The sequence below is a fragment of the Rhinopithecus bieti genome, unplaced genomic scaffold (genome assembly GCF_001698545.2).
Source record: "Rhinopithecus bieti isolate Rb0 unplaced genomic scaffold, ASM169854v2 scaffold_315, whole genome shotgun sequence".
NCBI lineage: Eukaryota > Metazoa > Chordata > Mammalia > Primates > Cercopithecidae > Rhinopithecus > Rhinopithecus bieti.
The window spans coordinates 3,416,045-3,433,409 of record NW_016803481.1 but is presented as its reverse complement, the minus strand read 5'-3'; the positions used below and the strand labels follow the sequence as shown (position 1 = coordinate 3,433,409).

At 46.9% G+C, this 17,365-nt stretch overlaps 1 protein-coding gene across 1 annotated transcript in view; it reads left to right on the top strand.

Moving 5' to 3' along the window:
• The window catches only part of DPYSL2 (dihydropyrimidinase like 2), an 82,285-nt gene that overhangs the window by 36,196 nt on the left and 28,724 nt on the right, over positions 1-17,365 (top strand). Inside the window, exons 4-7 of the mRNA XM_017885305.1 lie at positions 12,378-12,542; positions 14,809-14,870; positions 15,407-15,487; positions 16,063-16,131. Coding sequence (XP_017740794.1) covers positions 12,378-12,542; positions 14,809-14,870; positions 15,407-15,487; positions 16,063-16,131 — 377 coding nt within the window. The remainder of the gene's footprint in view (positions 1-12,377; positions 12,543-14,808; positions 14,871-15,406; positions 15,488-16,062; positions 16,132-17,365) is intronic.

Below are 17,365 nucleotides of genomic sequence, written 5' to 3'. Positions count from 1 at the left end.
AAAAAAAAAAAAAAAAAAAAAATGCTCCTGCAGATTCGTTTTCAGGACTCAGGGTCTAATGAAACCTTCCTTGCAGGCCGTCCTCAGACCATGCATGACCCTTCTATGTGAGTAGAGAGCAAATGACCCAGTCCTAGTTTTTAAATAAAGCCATTCCTGGCAGAGAGGGTTATTCCGGGGTTTTGCTCTCCATGCCTCATGATTGACTCTGGAGCTGGGGGCGTGCTTGGAACACTGACCCCTTGCTGCCTGCACATGGGCTGGAGGACTCTCATTCCCTCCATGTCTGCTTGCCGTGAGCCAGGGAGGGAGTTTCTGCTCAGCGCTGGGCTCATCACTCTTAAAGGATTTGCATGTCATCCTTTGGTGGTGGTGGCCCCTCATCACCACACACAGATTTTATTAGCCTGGCTTTTTTTTGGTTTTTTTTCCGAGATGGAGTCTCTCTCTGTTGCCTAGGCTGGAGTGCAGTGGCACAATCTTGGCTCACTGCACCCTCTGCCTCCTGTTGCCTCAGCCTCCCGAGTAGCTGGGACTACAGGCACATGCCACCATGCCCAGCTAATTTTTGTAATTTTAGTAGAGATGAGGGGTTTCACCATATTGGTCAGACTGGTCTCGAACTCCTGACCTCAAGTGATCCACCTACCTCGGCCTCCCCAAGTGCTGGGATTACAGGTGTGAGCCACCATGCCTGGCCTAGCATGGCCTTTGATCTTGGATGCAGGGAGCCCATGAGTAAGCTATACCACGCCTCAAAGAGAAGGGTTTTAGGAGGTGCCGAAACGCTGACAAGCTCATTATCTGATGCCCTGAATTGGCTTTCTCTCATGCACGTTGGGTTAAAATCATTAGTTACCCACTTAAATGAACTTGCATGTGTTTCCAATGACAGAAAAGGATTTAGGGATGGATTGTTGAGGTGACTGCTGTGCATAGAAATACCTAGAAGGAGGTGGTGGTTTAAACTGTAGAAGGAGGCAGGTGCCAAGCACTCCCGGTTTGGGGTTTGAGCTCCCACATTCTGTCTGCACAGCAGCAGGCAAGTCCCGTGGCCCCCAGGGTCTGCATCTGTGATGTAAGGATCGTAAACCTGCCCTGCCTACCTTGTTTGAGCATCAGATGAGATAAGGTACGTGATAACGCTTTGTGAATCACTTAAAAACATTGTATCTATGTGAGGTTGATATTATTGCTATCAAGTACATGCAAACGTGTAGGAAATTATAAAATGGTTCAATGTTCCATTCCTGTTTTTGAAACTTTCTGAAGGGAGGTGGATATGTTTCCCTGAGGTGGGGAGCTGGGGTTGTGCCTGTGTTCATCCAGGAAAATGGGATGAAAAGCCCTAGATACCTCTGCGACATCATCTTCAGAATGTGAAATTACAGTGGGTTTGGAATCTCGGCCTTCTCTCTGCCTGCTCTCCGCCTCTCCTTCCCCACCCACAGTCTCCAGCTCTGACTCCTGGCCTCTCAGGATCCTCTCCCAGCAGCCTGGAAGGAAGGGACATCCTCATTCCAGGGCCCAGGCCATGAGAAAGGAAGCAGTGGCCAGGGGTGCAGGCTGCAGGTGTGGGCAGCTCCAGGTGCCCACTCTAGGCTTCAGGATGAGTGGCTCCCTTCGTGCAGTGGGTGCCCGTCCTGGCAGGTACAGTTGCCAGAAAGGCCCACCTGCTTCAGCTACATACCACGGGGTTTTTTCTAAGACTAAAGAAGGTCCTGCTCCTCATATCCATCGACCAGTGAGTGATGAGGAAGACTGAATGCTGAGGGACAGGAGGAAGGAGGTCAGGAGAAAGGGAGAAGGGCTGGCCAGGAGGGAGGAGAGAGGAAACAGAGAAGAGCCAGATATCAGGAGCCCCAGGCCTGCCAGCCGGGGAAGGCCCTGCTGTTGCGCTCTTCAGAACCCCAGCTCAGGACCTTTGGAGTAAATGTTAGGAGTGTGAGTGGAATCTAATGAGTAGGACAGACCTCCTGGGTGAGCATTGAATATGAGGGTGGGTGGGGCATGGTAGCTCATGCCTATAATCCCAGCATTTTGGGAGTCCAAGGTAGGATCATTTGAGCCCAGGAGTTTGAGACCTGCCTGGGCAACATGGGAGATACTTTCTCTACAGAAAATTAAAAACTAGCTGGGCATGGTGGCACAGGCCTGTGGTCCCAGCTACTCGGGAGGCTGAGGGGGGAGGATCGCTTGAGTCCTGGAGGTCAAGGCTGCAGTCAGCCGTGATTGCACCACAGCATTCCAGCTTGGGTGACAGAACGAGACCCTGTCTCAAAGAAATAAGTAAAAAATAAAAAATAAAATGGGGGTAGAGGAAGAAGAGCCAGGGGAAGATTCTTCAGAGACGTGGGAAGTAAATTTGCAAGATTGCTGTCTTGGAGCTGGGCAGACAGGAAGGGAACAGAGCTGGGATGTGGCAGGGACAGGTTCCAGGCACCGGCAGGATGGGGGCCAGTGTGCAGTGGGCCAAGAGGGAATGGGAGCGAGAAAGTGGGGCTTCAGCAATATTCAGCTCCCTCCATAGCTCGATGAGAAGAGAGGCGTGGGGACAGGTGGTAGCTGGAGGGTCCCCCAGGATCATTTTATCTGTATCCCTTTCATATCTTTCAATGACTTTTTGTTTTCCCTTACTAGATTGTTGGCATTTTAAGGGCACAGTTTATACCTTCTACCTCTTTGTTTCCTCCAGAGTTGGCTGATCACCAGATCACTTAAAGGAGGTTGTTTGTTTTATAAGCATTTTACCAGATCTTGCCTTAACACTTACTTCCCCCAGAGTTAGTCATAATCATTCTAACAGGGCTTCTAGATCCTGAATAATGACCGATGGCGCCACTTGATTTACATGAAGATACTGGTTTAGTTTTAAAAGCAGACTTACATTGAACAAAGTTTAGGAAAGAGAAGGGAGAGGGCTACTCAAGTGCCTGAAGGTCTGAGCAGTGAAGAACACGTTTCCGTGTGCCTGCCACCCTTAGGCTCAGGACATGGTTTTCCTATCTGTTTATTGAATTGGATCACTTGCTTTAGTTATAATATATGAAGGGATAAGACTGGATTTCACTTCTCAATTAACTAGCCCTCTTGCTGTCTTTTAATCACACGTTCTGGGGTCAGATTCCAGCCCTGCCAGTCAGTGGCTGCACTGGCCAAGGCCACGTGGTTGACCACCATCCAGAGTTCTGCCAAGAGCCTTACCTGCTGGAGGCACGAGAGGTGTGGCTGTTATGCAACTTCGGTGGCGCAGGCCCTCTGCCTGGTACATTTTAAGTAATGTGAGCAGATTACTTAATCTCACTGTCTGTTCAGTTGAAAACTAGGGCCAACCCCGGCTCAGAACTCAGGGGGCTGTTGTGAGGATTAAATGAGAGAATCCATGGAAGATGCTTAGAGTAATACCAGACACATAGGACGTGATGAATAAATCAGAATGGTTTTTACTATTACTCTCATCTTCCAATGTTTGTGACTTACACTTACATTACAGTTAGTCATTTCATTGGCGTGTGCTAACCAAAGGTGGCCTGGCCCCTCCCCATCCATTAGGAGAGCTGGAGTTTAAAATCCAGGCACATGGAGGATCGATGGGGGAGCTAGGTACTCCTTCGACTTCAGTGTCCAGTGGATGCTGGGGTTCTCAGGTTGGTGTATTGAGTCACATAGTTCCATGACTGAGTTCTTGGAGGGAGAGGCTAAAGTTGGCCAGAGGCAGGTGTGATGTTTGGTCTGTCCTGTGTACACTGAGGACCTTCTGTGCTTCTTCCAGACAGAAGAAAACACGGATGGCAATTGGTTATATTAGAACACTGCCTCTTATAGTTTACAAACACCATCTTATTGAACACTCATGAAAAATGCTGGGATGTATGTTATTTCTGCTGTTTCATAGATGAAAAAACTCAGGCACAGACATTCTGAATAGTTCCAGCTCTTAGGAAAATGCTTCTTTAGCATTGCGGGAGAAATAGTTCATTTGCACAAGGCAAGTAGTTCACCATGTAAGGCAGCTCGTGCTTTAGAGGAACCTAAATACTACACAGTGTTTTATGCACGGGCATTTTTCTTACAAAGGAACATAGCTTTGTCTTCCTGGGGGTGTTTATCAAACCACGTCTATGTAGCAGATGCTCTTCAAGCATTTCCCATATTCCCTCATTTACAACACCCTGGTACCCTGAGTTAATTATTAGTCCCATTTCGTGGTTGAGGAATCTGAAGCTCTAAGAGTTTGAACTTCCTGTGTAAAGTCACATGGTGAGGAAGTGGTAGAACTGACCTGCACCCCAGGTATCTGGCTCTGGTCTTTCCAATAGTGCCTCTTCAGTGGGTACCCCTTAAATTCTCAGGGGGCAGGTGCTTTCTCCTCCTTTTCTGCCCTTCTTTTCAGAGCAAAACCACGTTATCCTAACTGCCAAGCACAACCCACAAAGGCTCTTATCTCTCCTCCAACAAAAGCCATTCCCTGCCTGGTTGATGAGGTCACCCGGCATTTTGCAGGGCATTTTGCTGGGTAGATGCCAGCTCAGAAAAGCCACGTAGATAAGCCAGTGGGTGGCTTGTGTTACTGCCTCCCCGATGGTTTGCTTTTTATTCAAGTTGATTCATTTATCTGAGATCAAAAAGGGAAAGGCTGATGTACACACATTGAAAAGCAGGGAATGGTGCTGGAGAATGAGGCTGTGACTATTTGGAATAAGATCCTGGAGATATGCAGTGCTGATAGAGTAAATATCCAGGGAGCAGGGGGAGGTGTGTGCACTAACAACAGGAGTTTTAGCATCTGCCCCTCCTTGCTTCAACGGGCTGATGGGTACCCGAGGGGGGTTGGAGGGCTGAGTGATGGCCCCCCATCCTCCCTCTTCCCTCCTGCTCCATGGGTATAACCTTGAGGTGGGATCGGAGAGCTGGGTGGAGGGCACCCCATCCTCTCTCCTCCCTGGTGCTCCACGGGTATAACCCCAAGGTGGGATCACAGGCTGAGTGAGGACTCCCCATCTTCTCTCCTCCCTCCTGCTCTATGTGCATAACCTCCAGCTGACTTGTAGACTGTGGTATCTACTCAACTGCTTCAATTCCAGAACAGTGAAGGTGTTTCTGACATCCCTATGCTTTAATTACAAAGGACCCCTTGAGACCTTATCAGAAATACTGCCAGCCTAGCCCTTTGAAAACTCACGATCTTGGATTCTCTATCAGTGTCGCTCCCTGGCTGTAATACTGAACTAGAGTTAGGCAAGATGTTTCCTTTGGGGGAAACGGGGTGAAGGGTATAAAGGTTCTCTCTGTGTCATTTCTTAATTCTGCATGTGAGTCTACAGTGAGTTTTAAAAAGAAAAATTTCCAGCCTGGGCAGCATAGCGAGACTTATTGTCTCTACACATAATAATAATAAAAAAATTAGCCGGGTGTGGTGGTGCACGCCTGTGGTCCTAGCTGCTTGGGAGGATGAGGTGGGAGGATCGCTTGAGCCCAGGAGGTCAGGACTGCAGTGAGCTGTGATTGCGCTACTGCACTCCAGCTTGGGTGCCAGAGCGAGACCCCTTCTCAACAAAAGAAAAAGGAAAAAAGAAAAAAAAATTTTTTAAGTAGGGTCATTTAAATAAGGCCAACTCCAAAGGGGTCTTCTATCTGAAGTTTTAGGGAGCAGCTTATTTACTTTATGTCTCACACTTTGCTAATATCCAAAATCCAGAACAATAGGGAACCACTTGAGGCAGGAGGGGAATGAAGCACTGATTCCTGCTGCAGCATGGATGAACCTTGACGACATGACGCCAAGTGAAAGCAGACAGACACACAAGACCACATCTTATGTGATTTCATTGATAGGAAATGTCCCGATTAAACAAATCTATGGAGACAGGAAGTAGATTGATGGTGGCCAGGGTTTGGGAGTAGAAGGGGTAGGAAGGAATGGGGAGTGACTGTAAGTGGGTACCAGGTTTCTTTTTTGAGTCGTGTTCTAAAACTAGATTATTGCAGTGATTGTAAAGCTCTGTGAGTGAACTAAAAGCCACTGGGTTATATACCCTTTAAATGAGTGATTGCATAGCATGTGAATTATCTCAATAAAACTGTTAAAAAAAAAACAACAGTGGTGTCCTTTGGCAGTTTTAATAGAAGTCATAATGAAAGGAATAGTCCTTTTTCAGAGACTTGTAACTTGCAAATTCAGGCCACTGTCCTGGTGCATGTTCTTGGCTCTCTCATAAACCAGATTAACAGGCCTATCACGCACACCGTGAGGGTGTTTCCAGTCACTCATCCTGAGGGGAGGAAAACCCATTGTGTGCCAGGCATTTTGCCAGGTGCTTTTACCTACACTTTATTATGTAAACTTCTTGCAGCCCTGCAGGGTATGTGGCTTTATGCCTTTTTTTTTTTTTTCTTAATAGTGTTGATCTGTTGCCCAAGCTGGAGTGCAGTGGTGTAGTCATAGCTCACGGCATCCTCAAACTCCTGGGCTCAAGTGATCTTCCTCACTTAGCCTCCCGAGTAGCTGCGACTACAGGCACATACCACCATGCCCAGGTAATTTTTTTTTTTTTTTGGTAGAGTTGGGGTCTCGCTGTGTTGCCCAGGCTGGCCTCAAACTCCTGGCCTCAAGCAGTCTGCCCACCTCAGCCTCCCAAAGTGCTGGGATTACAGGTGTGAGTCACTGAACCTAGCTCATGCCTATGTTTTTATAGGTGAATAAATGGAGGTTCCTGGCTAGGCACAGTGGCTCATGCCCGTAATCCCAGCACTTTGGGATGCCGAGGTTGGGGGGATCATCTGAGAACAGGAATTCGAGACCAGCCTGGCCAACATGGTGAAACCCCATCTCTACTAAAAAAAAAATACAAAAATTGGCCGGGCGTGGTGGTGCGCACCTGTGATCCCAGCTACTTAGGAGGCTGAGGCTGGAGAATCGCTTGAACCCAGGAGGTGGAGGTTGCAGTGAGCCGAGATCGCGCCACTGCACTCCAGCCTGGGCAACAAGAGTGATACTCCGTCTCAAAAAAAAAAAAAGGAAAAAAGAAATGGAGGTTCCTAAAGGCTAAACCACAGTGAGGGAGAACTGCAGTAAAAACTAGAATTTGGGGGTTCCTTGACCCCCAAGCCCGTTCTCTTTTCACTACTGGTATAGCCGGATTGCCAAGGCTGCCCTCTTGCAGGGGCCGATAGCTCAGGGAGGTCACCAGAGGAAAGGCCTGTGAGATCTGTGCAAGTCATTTTCAGGCTTGTGTCCTCAGTGGGGACTCTGCTCCCTCCGGAAGTGAGTATGACATTCCTCCCTGTCCCCTTGGAGCAGCTCTTCCCAGGAGAGCTTCAGTGGAAAGAGAACTGTGGGAAAACATGTGGAAGCTTTTCGTGGACATGTTTCTGAGTGTCACGAGCTCTTGAAGGAAGCATGTTTATTTCCCCGAAGTGCTCAACTGTGTCCGGGTCCTGAGCTTTTCAAGGGTTCATAACCCCCGGAGCTAATTTGGATATGCAAGGAAGCCATGGGATTGCAGCCAGGGAACGTGCTATTTTTTGTAAGTGATGATGCTGTTGTGTAGTAAACAGGCCCCTCGTGGTAAAATGGGCAGGAAGGAAAGGAGGTGGAAGGATAAGTTTTGGGAAAAGATTTGCATTCGGTTAGTGATGCTCAAGGTGGTTTAAGGCAGACTCAGTAGCTTCCAGGTTGCTTAGTAGAAATGCAAATTACTGGGTCCCAGTCTGGACCTGCAGCATCAGAAACTCTGGGATAAGGTCTGGGAACCTGTGTTTTATATTTATATTTATTTTTATTTTTTTGAGACAGAGTCTCGCTCTGTCGCCCAGGCTGGAGTGCAATGGCGTGATCTTGGCTCACTGCAAGCTCCGCCTCCCAGGCTCATGCCATTCTCCCTCCTCAGCCTCCTGAGTAGCTGGGACTACAGGCGCCTGCCACCATGCCCGGCTAATTTTTTGTAGAGCCGGGGTTTCATTGTGTTAGCCAGGGTGGTCTCAATCTCCTGACCTCGTGATCCGTCCGCCTTGGCCTCCCAAAGTGCTGGAATTACAGGCGTGAGCCACTGCACCCGGCCTATTTTTATTTTTATTTTATTATTTTTTTGAGAAAGGGTCTTGCTGTGTTGCCCAGGCTGGTCTTGAACTCCTGGGCTCTAGCGATCCTCCTGCCTCAGCCTTCCAAAGTGCTGGGATTATAGGCATGAATCACCACACCCGGCCAGAACCTGTGTTTTAATGAACACTGGAGATCATTACTGTGCACCCTGAAATCTGAGGAGTCTACCATCAGACAATCTGATGACACATCATTGGGATATGGAGTCATGGTTCCTGTCACCGGCCTCAAGTTGTCCTTGTCTGTCACCCTCCCCACTTGGTCTAAGAGTGAGTGGAGCAGAGACAGAAAGTAGATTAATGGTTGCCAGGGGCTGGGAGTAGCAGGCTAGGAGGGAATGGGGAATGACTGCAGGTGGGTACAGCCTTTCTTTTTTGGTGATGTTCTAAATCTAGATTGTGATGGTTGTAAGGCTTTAAGATGGCTTGCTTGAGCCTTGCAATGGAAATGAGTGCCTTGGCCTAAGGAGAAGGGGAGAAAATCTTATGGAGTAAATGAGCTTTTATTTTGGTTCCTTTTTTTTTTTTTGAGGCAGAGTCTCGCTCTATCACCCAGGCTGGAGTGCAGTGGTGCAATCTCAGCTCACTGCAACCTCCACCTCCTGGGTTCAAGTGATTCTCCTGCCTCAGCCTCCTGAGTAGCTGGGATTACAGGCACCTGCCACCACACCCAGCTAGTTTTTGTATTTTTAGTAGAGACAAGGTTTCATCATGTTGCCCAGGCTGGTCTTGAACTCCTGGCCTCAAGTGATCTTTTGCCACCAGATATTAAAATGTATTAAAAAGCTGCTCTATTTAGTACTGATTGAGATGAATGGAGCAAAATAGTCCAGGAACAGAACCTGGTATTGTCTCTCTGTAAGGTATGCATGAATTTAAAACATTATTAGATATGTTATCTAGTAGTAATAATGATAAAGTATTTTTTGAAGTCATCATAAATCAATAGAAGGAAAGGATTATTCAGTAACTATGAGCATATGGGTCTTAGTGTCACCAGTACTTATCCTTCTTCTTAGGAGGGATTTGTTTTTTCGATCTTAAAGGAAATAGATATATTGAACATATCAGGTTTCCTTATTTACATTGGCTAGAGAGCCTAACTCTAAATTTAGCCAATGTATAAGACTAAATGTCAAGTATTTATCTGTACAAACACATACATATGTACATACACACTTGCATCCACATATACATACACGTATTTTACGTACACATATTCACATATAAATATACATGTACATACATACACATACATACATGCCTCATTTCTGATTTTATTTTACCATTATTTTTCTTCCACTGTATCTTGCATTACTCTTTCTGGTTTATCACATTTTTTTGTATTTCATGTGTCTCTATAAACCACCTTAAAACTTTTTGGGGGAAGAAAGTGGACTATAAATAAAGAAATAGAATAAGATATAATATATAGAAAAAAGGCAGTGAAAATACACCCAAATTTGAATAGTCTGATTTTGGGGTGGTGACGGTAATGGGATTATTAACTTTCCGTATGATTTTCTGTATTTTTGAAATTTTCTACTCAAAGCATCATATCATCAGAAAAAAATGATTATTTCTGCTCATTCCCCTTGCTGGCCAGTGTAAGGAATGCATTTCCATAAGTGAGGGTCTGGCAGGGCAGTGTTGAGGGGAGGGGTCTTTGCCACAGCAAAAGCTGGTCCGGTTCCCAGGAAAGCCCCTCCTTTGCTGCTTGACCTGATTGCAAGTGGAGTGTGAGAGCCGGAAGGAAACATTCCGTCACTTATTTAGAGCATTCATTTTGCTCTTTTCTGATCTAGGCATTCAGTCCCTGCTTGGAGGGAGTTTACATTCTAGTCAGCAGTCAGACAGTAAATGAGTGAAACGGATTCAGAAACGATGCCACCCTGGGATGGTGACGTGTAGCCCCAGTGAGAAGGATGAGGAGATGCCCATGTCAAGAGCGAGGGGAATGGGTTTCCAGAGAGAGAGGGCTGCTTATGCACAGGCTTGGAGTTGCCCAGGAGTTGGGCAGGTCAAACTGAAGAATGGCTCGAGGTGGCCATTGTGGGTGAGCAGGTCGGGGATAGAGAGTACCTGGGAGAGATCAGCTAGGACCGGATCTGACTGGCGAAGGGAAAGAGTTCGAATTGGGCGTTAGGGACGGTAGACAGCTACTGAAGGATTTAATAAGGGAAATGGCAGTGTCTGATGAAAGGCTTAAAATCCTTCTAGCTGCTTCTGAAGGTTAATTTGTAGGAGGGCAAGAAATGAAGCCAGGGGAGAGTGGATAGGGAGATTCTGCCCAAACTGATTGCTACACAGTGATATTTGTTTGGTTTTCTTTGTTGTGTTTTGTTTTGTTTTTGTTTTGGGGTGTTGATGGGGGGACATACAACTTAAGAAAATTGGAATTATTTTGTCAACTTTTCTATGTCAGCATTTTACTGATGGAATACGCTTGCATTTAAAGTGGACATCATTTTGTTTTATTAGATAACATTATCTATATTACAGATACCAGATATGCACGTACTCATTTAATTACATACACTAATACTTACAAAAAGGTAAATTTGGTCAAAAGAAAATTCAGCTTAGATGGCCATATTTGTGTGTGTGTGTGTGTGTATATATATATATTTTTATTTATTTATTTATTTATTTTTTTTAGGACAAGGCCTTGCTCTGTTGCCCTGGCTGGAGTGCGGTGGTGCAGTCTTGGCTCACTGCAACTTCCACCTCCGGGTTCAAGCAATTCCCCTGCCTCGGCCTCCCAAGTAGCTGGGATTACAGGCACGCGCCACCACGGCCAGCTAATTGTTGTATTTTTAGTAGAGATGGTTTCACCATGTTGGCCAGGCCGGTCTCAAACTCCTGACTCATGTGATCTGTCTGCCTTGACCTCCCAAAGTGCAATGGCTATATTTCTGACATATACAAAGCCAAGCCCGGTTGATCAGAATTTAGCAGCATCTGCAAGATTTGATCCATTTCAGAAATCTGAGCTCTCTAGCGTTACATGGACTGACGTTTTCTTAGCTCAGAACTGCTTACCTAAGTGTAGAAAATCTAGTATTTAGGAAGAATGATTCATTGCTTTAAGTGTTCAGTCCTGGTTTTTATCTTTATTGTTGCACAAGTTTGATTTGACCTTGGACAAATCATTTCAGTTGTATTTTAGTGCTTGTGTGCGGAAGACAGGTAGTAGTAGTCCTGGTAATCCTCCTGCCATCATGTCAGCTGGGCGAGAGCTCTCCAAGACCTAGGAGAGATAATAGCAGCTGCAAAGGCCCTATGGTGGGAGGCAGCAGGTAGATATTTTAGTAACTGAAAAACAGCCTGTGTAGCTGGAGAGCAGGGTACCAGGGAGAGATAATTCAGGGTCATGTTATAGAGGTAGGCCAGGGCCACACTGGTCAGGATTTTGCAAACCTTATTGGGGACTTGAATCTTTATCTGAAGGGCAGGGGGAAGCCATTGGAGGATTTAAATCGGGGAATGACATAAGATTCATAGATATGCTGTCTTCTTTAATCCTCATAACAAATGTATGTGCTAGGTAATATTATCCCCATTTTAAAGCAGCACAGAAATTAGGGCAGTGGAGATTAAGGAGTTTACCCCAGGACACTATGCGGGTGAATGATGGAGCTAGGAAACCAACTCAGGTCAGCTTGCATCCAAAGTCCTCTGTCTTCCAGATCAGCCTACCTCCACAGTAATATAACAATGACTGCAGTTTAAAAACACTTTGAACTCTTAAGATGAAAGATTTCCCTTAAATTACAAAGTGGTATTAAGCTGCAGAAATGTGAGCGGTAATGAGAGAGCAGGTAATGCCCGGGAACTTTTGAAAGGCCCAGTCTGTGTGGCTCTGCTCCAGCACCTTCAAGTTCCCTGCCGTCTGGCGGGGGCGTCTTATAAGGTGCTTTCAACACAAAGAAGGGTTTGGCTGCTCCCCGGCCATTTGACACTGCCGTTGTCCATAAGGACTCGTTGTCCGTGAAATGCACCCAACGCTTGAGCTTTCAGGGGTTTTGGGAAATCAGATCTGGGCAGTGCATGTGTGGTTTCGCTGGAGACATCATCCAATGCCAAGTTTCTGCTTTCTGCTTTCTCCCTCTTGGATAATCACCTGGGTTATGTGGATTCTTGGAAGCTGTTGGTAGAGATCACCATCTTGATTTTGAACCCAAGAAGCCTTATTCAGGGTTCGAGTGGGAAAATACCTGCTGGCCCATGGCCCTTGAGGCTCTTGGTGATGACGACACATGTCTGTTTCTTTGTAGTTGACCATGTTGTTCCTGAGCCTGGGACAAGCCTGCTCGCTGCCTTTGACCAGTGGAGGGAATGGGCCGACAGCAAGTCCTGCTGTGACTACTCTCTGCATGTGGACATCAGCGAGTGGCATAAGGGCATCCAGGAGGAGATGGAAGCGCTTGTGAAGGATCACGGTAGGTGGCACTAAGTCAATGCCCTCTGCAGATGTTTCTGCTTCAGTCCATCAACTGGCACAGCCCTGAGAAGAAAGTGATCATGCTTCCAGATCCCATTTGCGCCTCATGCCCATGCCTGCCCCTGGGAAGGAGAGAGGGCTTTGGGCTGCAGCTCGTGCTGATTGGAGGTGACCTTACCCAGTGCAGTAACATAAGCCTTCATTGATAAGAGGAGATGAGCCTTACTGCTGGGATCTACTCTTAGGTGACAGCTGCTCGCAGCTCATTGGTTTGTGGGCACCGTGGTCTCTAGCTAGGGTAGGGAATTGAGGCTGCTGAGAGAGAGATTTACCCTCAAAAGATAACAAATACATAGGGAGGATGTGGCAGTCTCAGGAGAGTGTTGGGCAGCCCCTTCCTACAAACCTGGGTGGATCTAGGATAGATTTGAGGGCTATGAGACACTTCAAAACTGAGTAACAACCTGAGAAGTCTTTTCCATTCCCTAGAATTATTTTGGAGAACAATTTTCCAGGGATTGGGAAGATTTACAGAGAGGCGGGAGGAATCTTTACCACCTCAAGGTGCCCCTGGGACTCTTGTCAACAAGGACCTCGGGGGTTTGGGGGGAAGAGCCAGGCCACATCATCTTCCTGGGTCTCATTGGGCTTGTCTAGAGACCAAATTAACCTCACTGGATCTTAGCGTTCAGGGAAGCACCTAATGCTCTAGGGTCCTGGGACTTCCAGGCTCAGAAGCACCATGTGCTGTGAGTGACATGGCAGGAAGGAAATCTCTAGGCACTGGAATGATAGAAAATGCCCCGGAATGAAAAGCAAGAGTCTTGGGTTTATTTCTCTGATATTCCACAGACTGTATGACCCTGGATAAATTACTTAAATTTTATGGGTGTCAGTTTTTGAAACATTTCTCATATATGAGGGTCTTCGACTGGATGTCCTCTAAGATTCTTTCCAGCATGAAGCTTCCACATAAAAGAAAATAGGTAACCTTTGACTTTTCTCACTTTTGAGCATGCAGAGACTCCAAGTGGTTTAACTGTGGATACTTAGACTGAATCTGCTCCAAACCAGGCAGGAGGGTTACCGTGGTAACTGTTGCCTGGCAACGGGAGAAGGGCCGGGATGTACAGAGGCATTTAACTCAGGCAGCTCCCAGCACCTCCCAGGTGGCTTGAATTAAGCTTCAAGGCTGTGAGGTTGTCAGGACAATTGTTTAAAATTGTGATGAATGTTGGGCAGGGATGTTTGGTCTGGTGCCTGGGGAGGCAAGAACTCCAAGACGCCAGGATGAGAATTGCTACATCTGCTTGTTGAACTAATGGACCCTTTCTTACTTAAAAAATCATTTTCTTAAAAATCAGCATGGAAGGCAGTCTGTCTGCCAAAGAAAAGACATTTATCACAGTTCTTCATAGGCAGAAACTTCTAATTCATTTTCTTCTTACAGTCGCAACAGACTTGTTTGGTGGAGGCAGCTTAAAAAAATTAACTGTTGTAAAATAAATATAACATTAAAGTTACCATCTTAACCATTTTTAAGTGTGCGTGTAGTTCAGTGTTTTAAAATACACTCATAATGTTGTTGCAACCGTCACCATCCTCCAGCCTCAGGACTCTTTATCTTGCAAAACTAAAACACTACTCTCACTCATTAAACACTAACTCTCCACTCTCCTTCACCCCAGTTCCTGGCAACCGCTGTTGTACTTTCTGTCTGTGAATTTGACTTCTAGGGACCACATACAAGTGGAATCATATAGTATTTGTCCTTTTGCAACTGGCTTATTTCACTTATCATGATGTCCTTAAGGTTTCAATGTTATAGCATGTGTCAGGGTGTCTTTCCTTTTTGAAGGCCGAATAATATTCCTTTGTATGGATAAACCACATTTGGTTTATTCATTTATCAGTTAATAGAGGCTTGATTTTTGCTGCCACCTTTTGGCTATTGTGAATAATTCTGCTATGAACATGTATGTGCAAATACTGGCAACTTTTAATTTTGATATACTTGTAAACTCACAGGAAAACTATAAGAATACTAAAAAGCATCCTTGTGCATCTTCATCCCACATTCTCCAGTTATTTATATTTTACTCTGCTTCCTTTACCATTCTGTGTCTCCATTTCTCTCCTCTCTCTTTCTCTGTACTGAAACACGCACACAAACACGTGTATACACACATACATATATCTTATTTCCTTATTTGGTTATTTGGTTTATCTATTAAAAGTCCACCTCTTTGTTTTGTCTGTACTAGGGGTAAATTCCTTCCTCGTGTACATGGCTTTCAAAGATCGCTTCCAGCTAACGGATTGCCAGGTAAGAAAGTTGGCTTTTCCGAAGAGGCACCCTGACATTTGGTACCTTCAGGCTGTGGCTGTTTGAGAAAGCAGTCTCCAGTGTGTGCATGTCTCCTAGCTTCCTGGGAAGTGGCTGGTGGATGCAGTTACTGATGTAATTGAGCCTCGAAAGAGAATGTGAACCCAGTGCCCTAGCCCCCAGTGCTGCCACTTCGCCCCCTGGATCTGAGACTCTGCCCAGCATGGCGTGTCTGGGAGTGGCACTCAGAACCTCCTTAGCAAACCTGGTGCAGAGCCAGGTGTCACCCAAGAGCTTTTCACTCCTGGTCCACGTCCTGCTAAGTTGTACTGCCTCTGTTAATTTCTGAGGGGTCTTTCTTCATCAAATGTGGTCAGAAACATTGCCCTCAGTCGTGTTGAAAAAGCCAGGCTAATAGAATTAGCCTAGGTGTCCTGTTTCTCACCCCAGAAATGCTGCTGGCAGGGAAATGATTGTCCTTGTGAACAGGAAGATAGAAGTCCCTGTCTCTGATCCCACCCTCGTCTCTCTCTCAGATTTATGAAGTACTGAGTGTGATCCGGGATATTGGCGCCATAGCCCAAGTCCATGCAGAAAATGGCGACATCATTGCAGAGGTACAGGACTTTCTTTTTCATCGTTTCTTCATCACCTGGAGGGTGAGAGGCAGGCTCAAGAAAGGGAGGCAACACCTGTAGCTTAACACCAGGGTGGAAAAGCAGAGGGACCTGGTGTTCCCTTGCTGGAGCTCTGCTCAGTCTCACCCATGGTGTGAATGCCAGTGACACACGTGCCTCTCCGTGTGTCCCACGGAACGTCTAAGTCAGTTACCATTGCAGAGAGAGGCCATTTCTCTCGGTGCTGTAATGCAGCTGCCTTGGGTGGGGTACGGGAACCCTCACGTCACACACAGGCATTTTACACTGTGACTGAGGGCTGCAAATGCACCAGCCGTTAGCATCCCAGGGAACAGCTGAATGGTTTTGAGAGGCTGTAATTGATCCATCCTGCTCAGGTGGGATTGGGAACAGGGCAGCGAACCCTTCTCTTCATGAGGTCTTGGGATGAGGGTAGAACAATCGGCAGTGGTAATTTTCCGTCTTGCCCGAATAATTGCGTGCCCGGGTCTGTGCCATTAGAGCTGTGTGTAGTCCACTCTGCCTCACAGCCTGGCTTTCTCTGAACATTGCAGGAGCAGCAGAGGATCCTGGATCTGGGCATCACAGGCCCCGAGGGACATGTGCTGAGCCGACCGGAGGAGGTGAACGTCCACCAAGCGGAATGCGTGAATCAGTGTCCCTTGGACACTGTGCAGAGCCGCAGGGAACCCGCTTCCTACCTGCTGAGAAGGGGGCTTCTCTGATGCTGACTGTGGTCTTTCTGAGAAGCTGTGGGTCACATGTGTGTCTGTCAGTCTGTCTACATAGGCAAAGTGAAGTGTTAGATTGCTCCTGAGGGTAAGGTGGTGTGGACTGTTTGGCCAGAAGATTCCTCTTTCTGTCTGTAATTCTTCAAGCCCTTACTTGTATAGACACAAACAGTTCTTCATTGGCATCCTGCAAGCTAGATTTTAGTGGTTCACGACTTATGGTCTCCAAGATCTTACCGAAATTCACCAAAACATAGTTGGAAGGATGGAAAAGCTCTTCTAAATGCCTAGAAGGCATATGGGGAATTGTAAGTTTTTCCAAAGGTAACCCTGCACAAGCTATCACATGATACGCAGAGTTTGGTAGACAGAATCTTTTAAACTTGTGGAAGGAAGATTCACAGCAGGGGCCTGTGCTGGCTCAAAGGTGGAGACTCACCGTCTTGGTGAGGTGTGTGAGTTCCAAGGGAGGGTGAGCATGTTTTAGGTGATGGAGAACCTGTGTTCATCAGTTAGAATTGGTGGCTGTGAAATGCTTTTCAGAAGTTGGCTCCTTAATGACAGACTGGATGTCGGGCTCTAGGGACCCTGACTAGGGAGCAGCCCACAGCTTTAAGTGAAGCATGCAATGGGGGAATCCCCAGGGAACCACCAGGCTTTCCCCTTTATTGGAGGAAGTGGCAGAAAAGGGACTGGCGCAGAGCAGGGGGGTCAGATCACCAAGGGCCTGAGTGGAGGGTGACAGTGAGGAAGCTCCAGAAGCCCGAGAGGGAGGAGCTTGGCAAGAGCTCCCTGCAGGGCTGTGGCCTGAGTCGCTGAGTGGCAGCACCGTGCCCCCACCCTGAGTTCGGGACGTGGTCTTGTTGGTACCAGGTTGGAAGGGGAGCCAGTCCCCGTGATGAGGCAGTGGATTCAGGAGGGCTCGGGAGCGAAGGCACCATCTGTGCACTGCCTTGGGTGCACGAGCACGGGGGGTTGGGATCTTTTCAGACTTGAGGGGAAGGGACGAGGCTAGAAGAGGAGAAAGGAATCAAGACAGGCAGAAAGAGGAGAGCGGGAGCCACTCGGAATGCTTTGCACACAGTGAGGGTCCACGCTTTGTCCTTCTTGCTGCATGCATATGCGC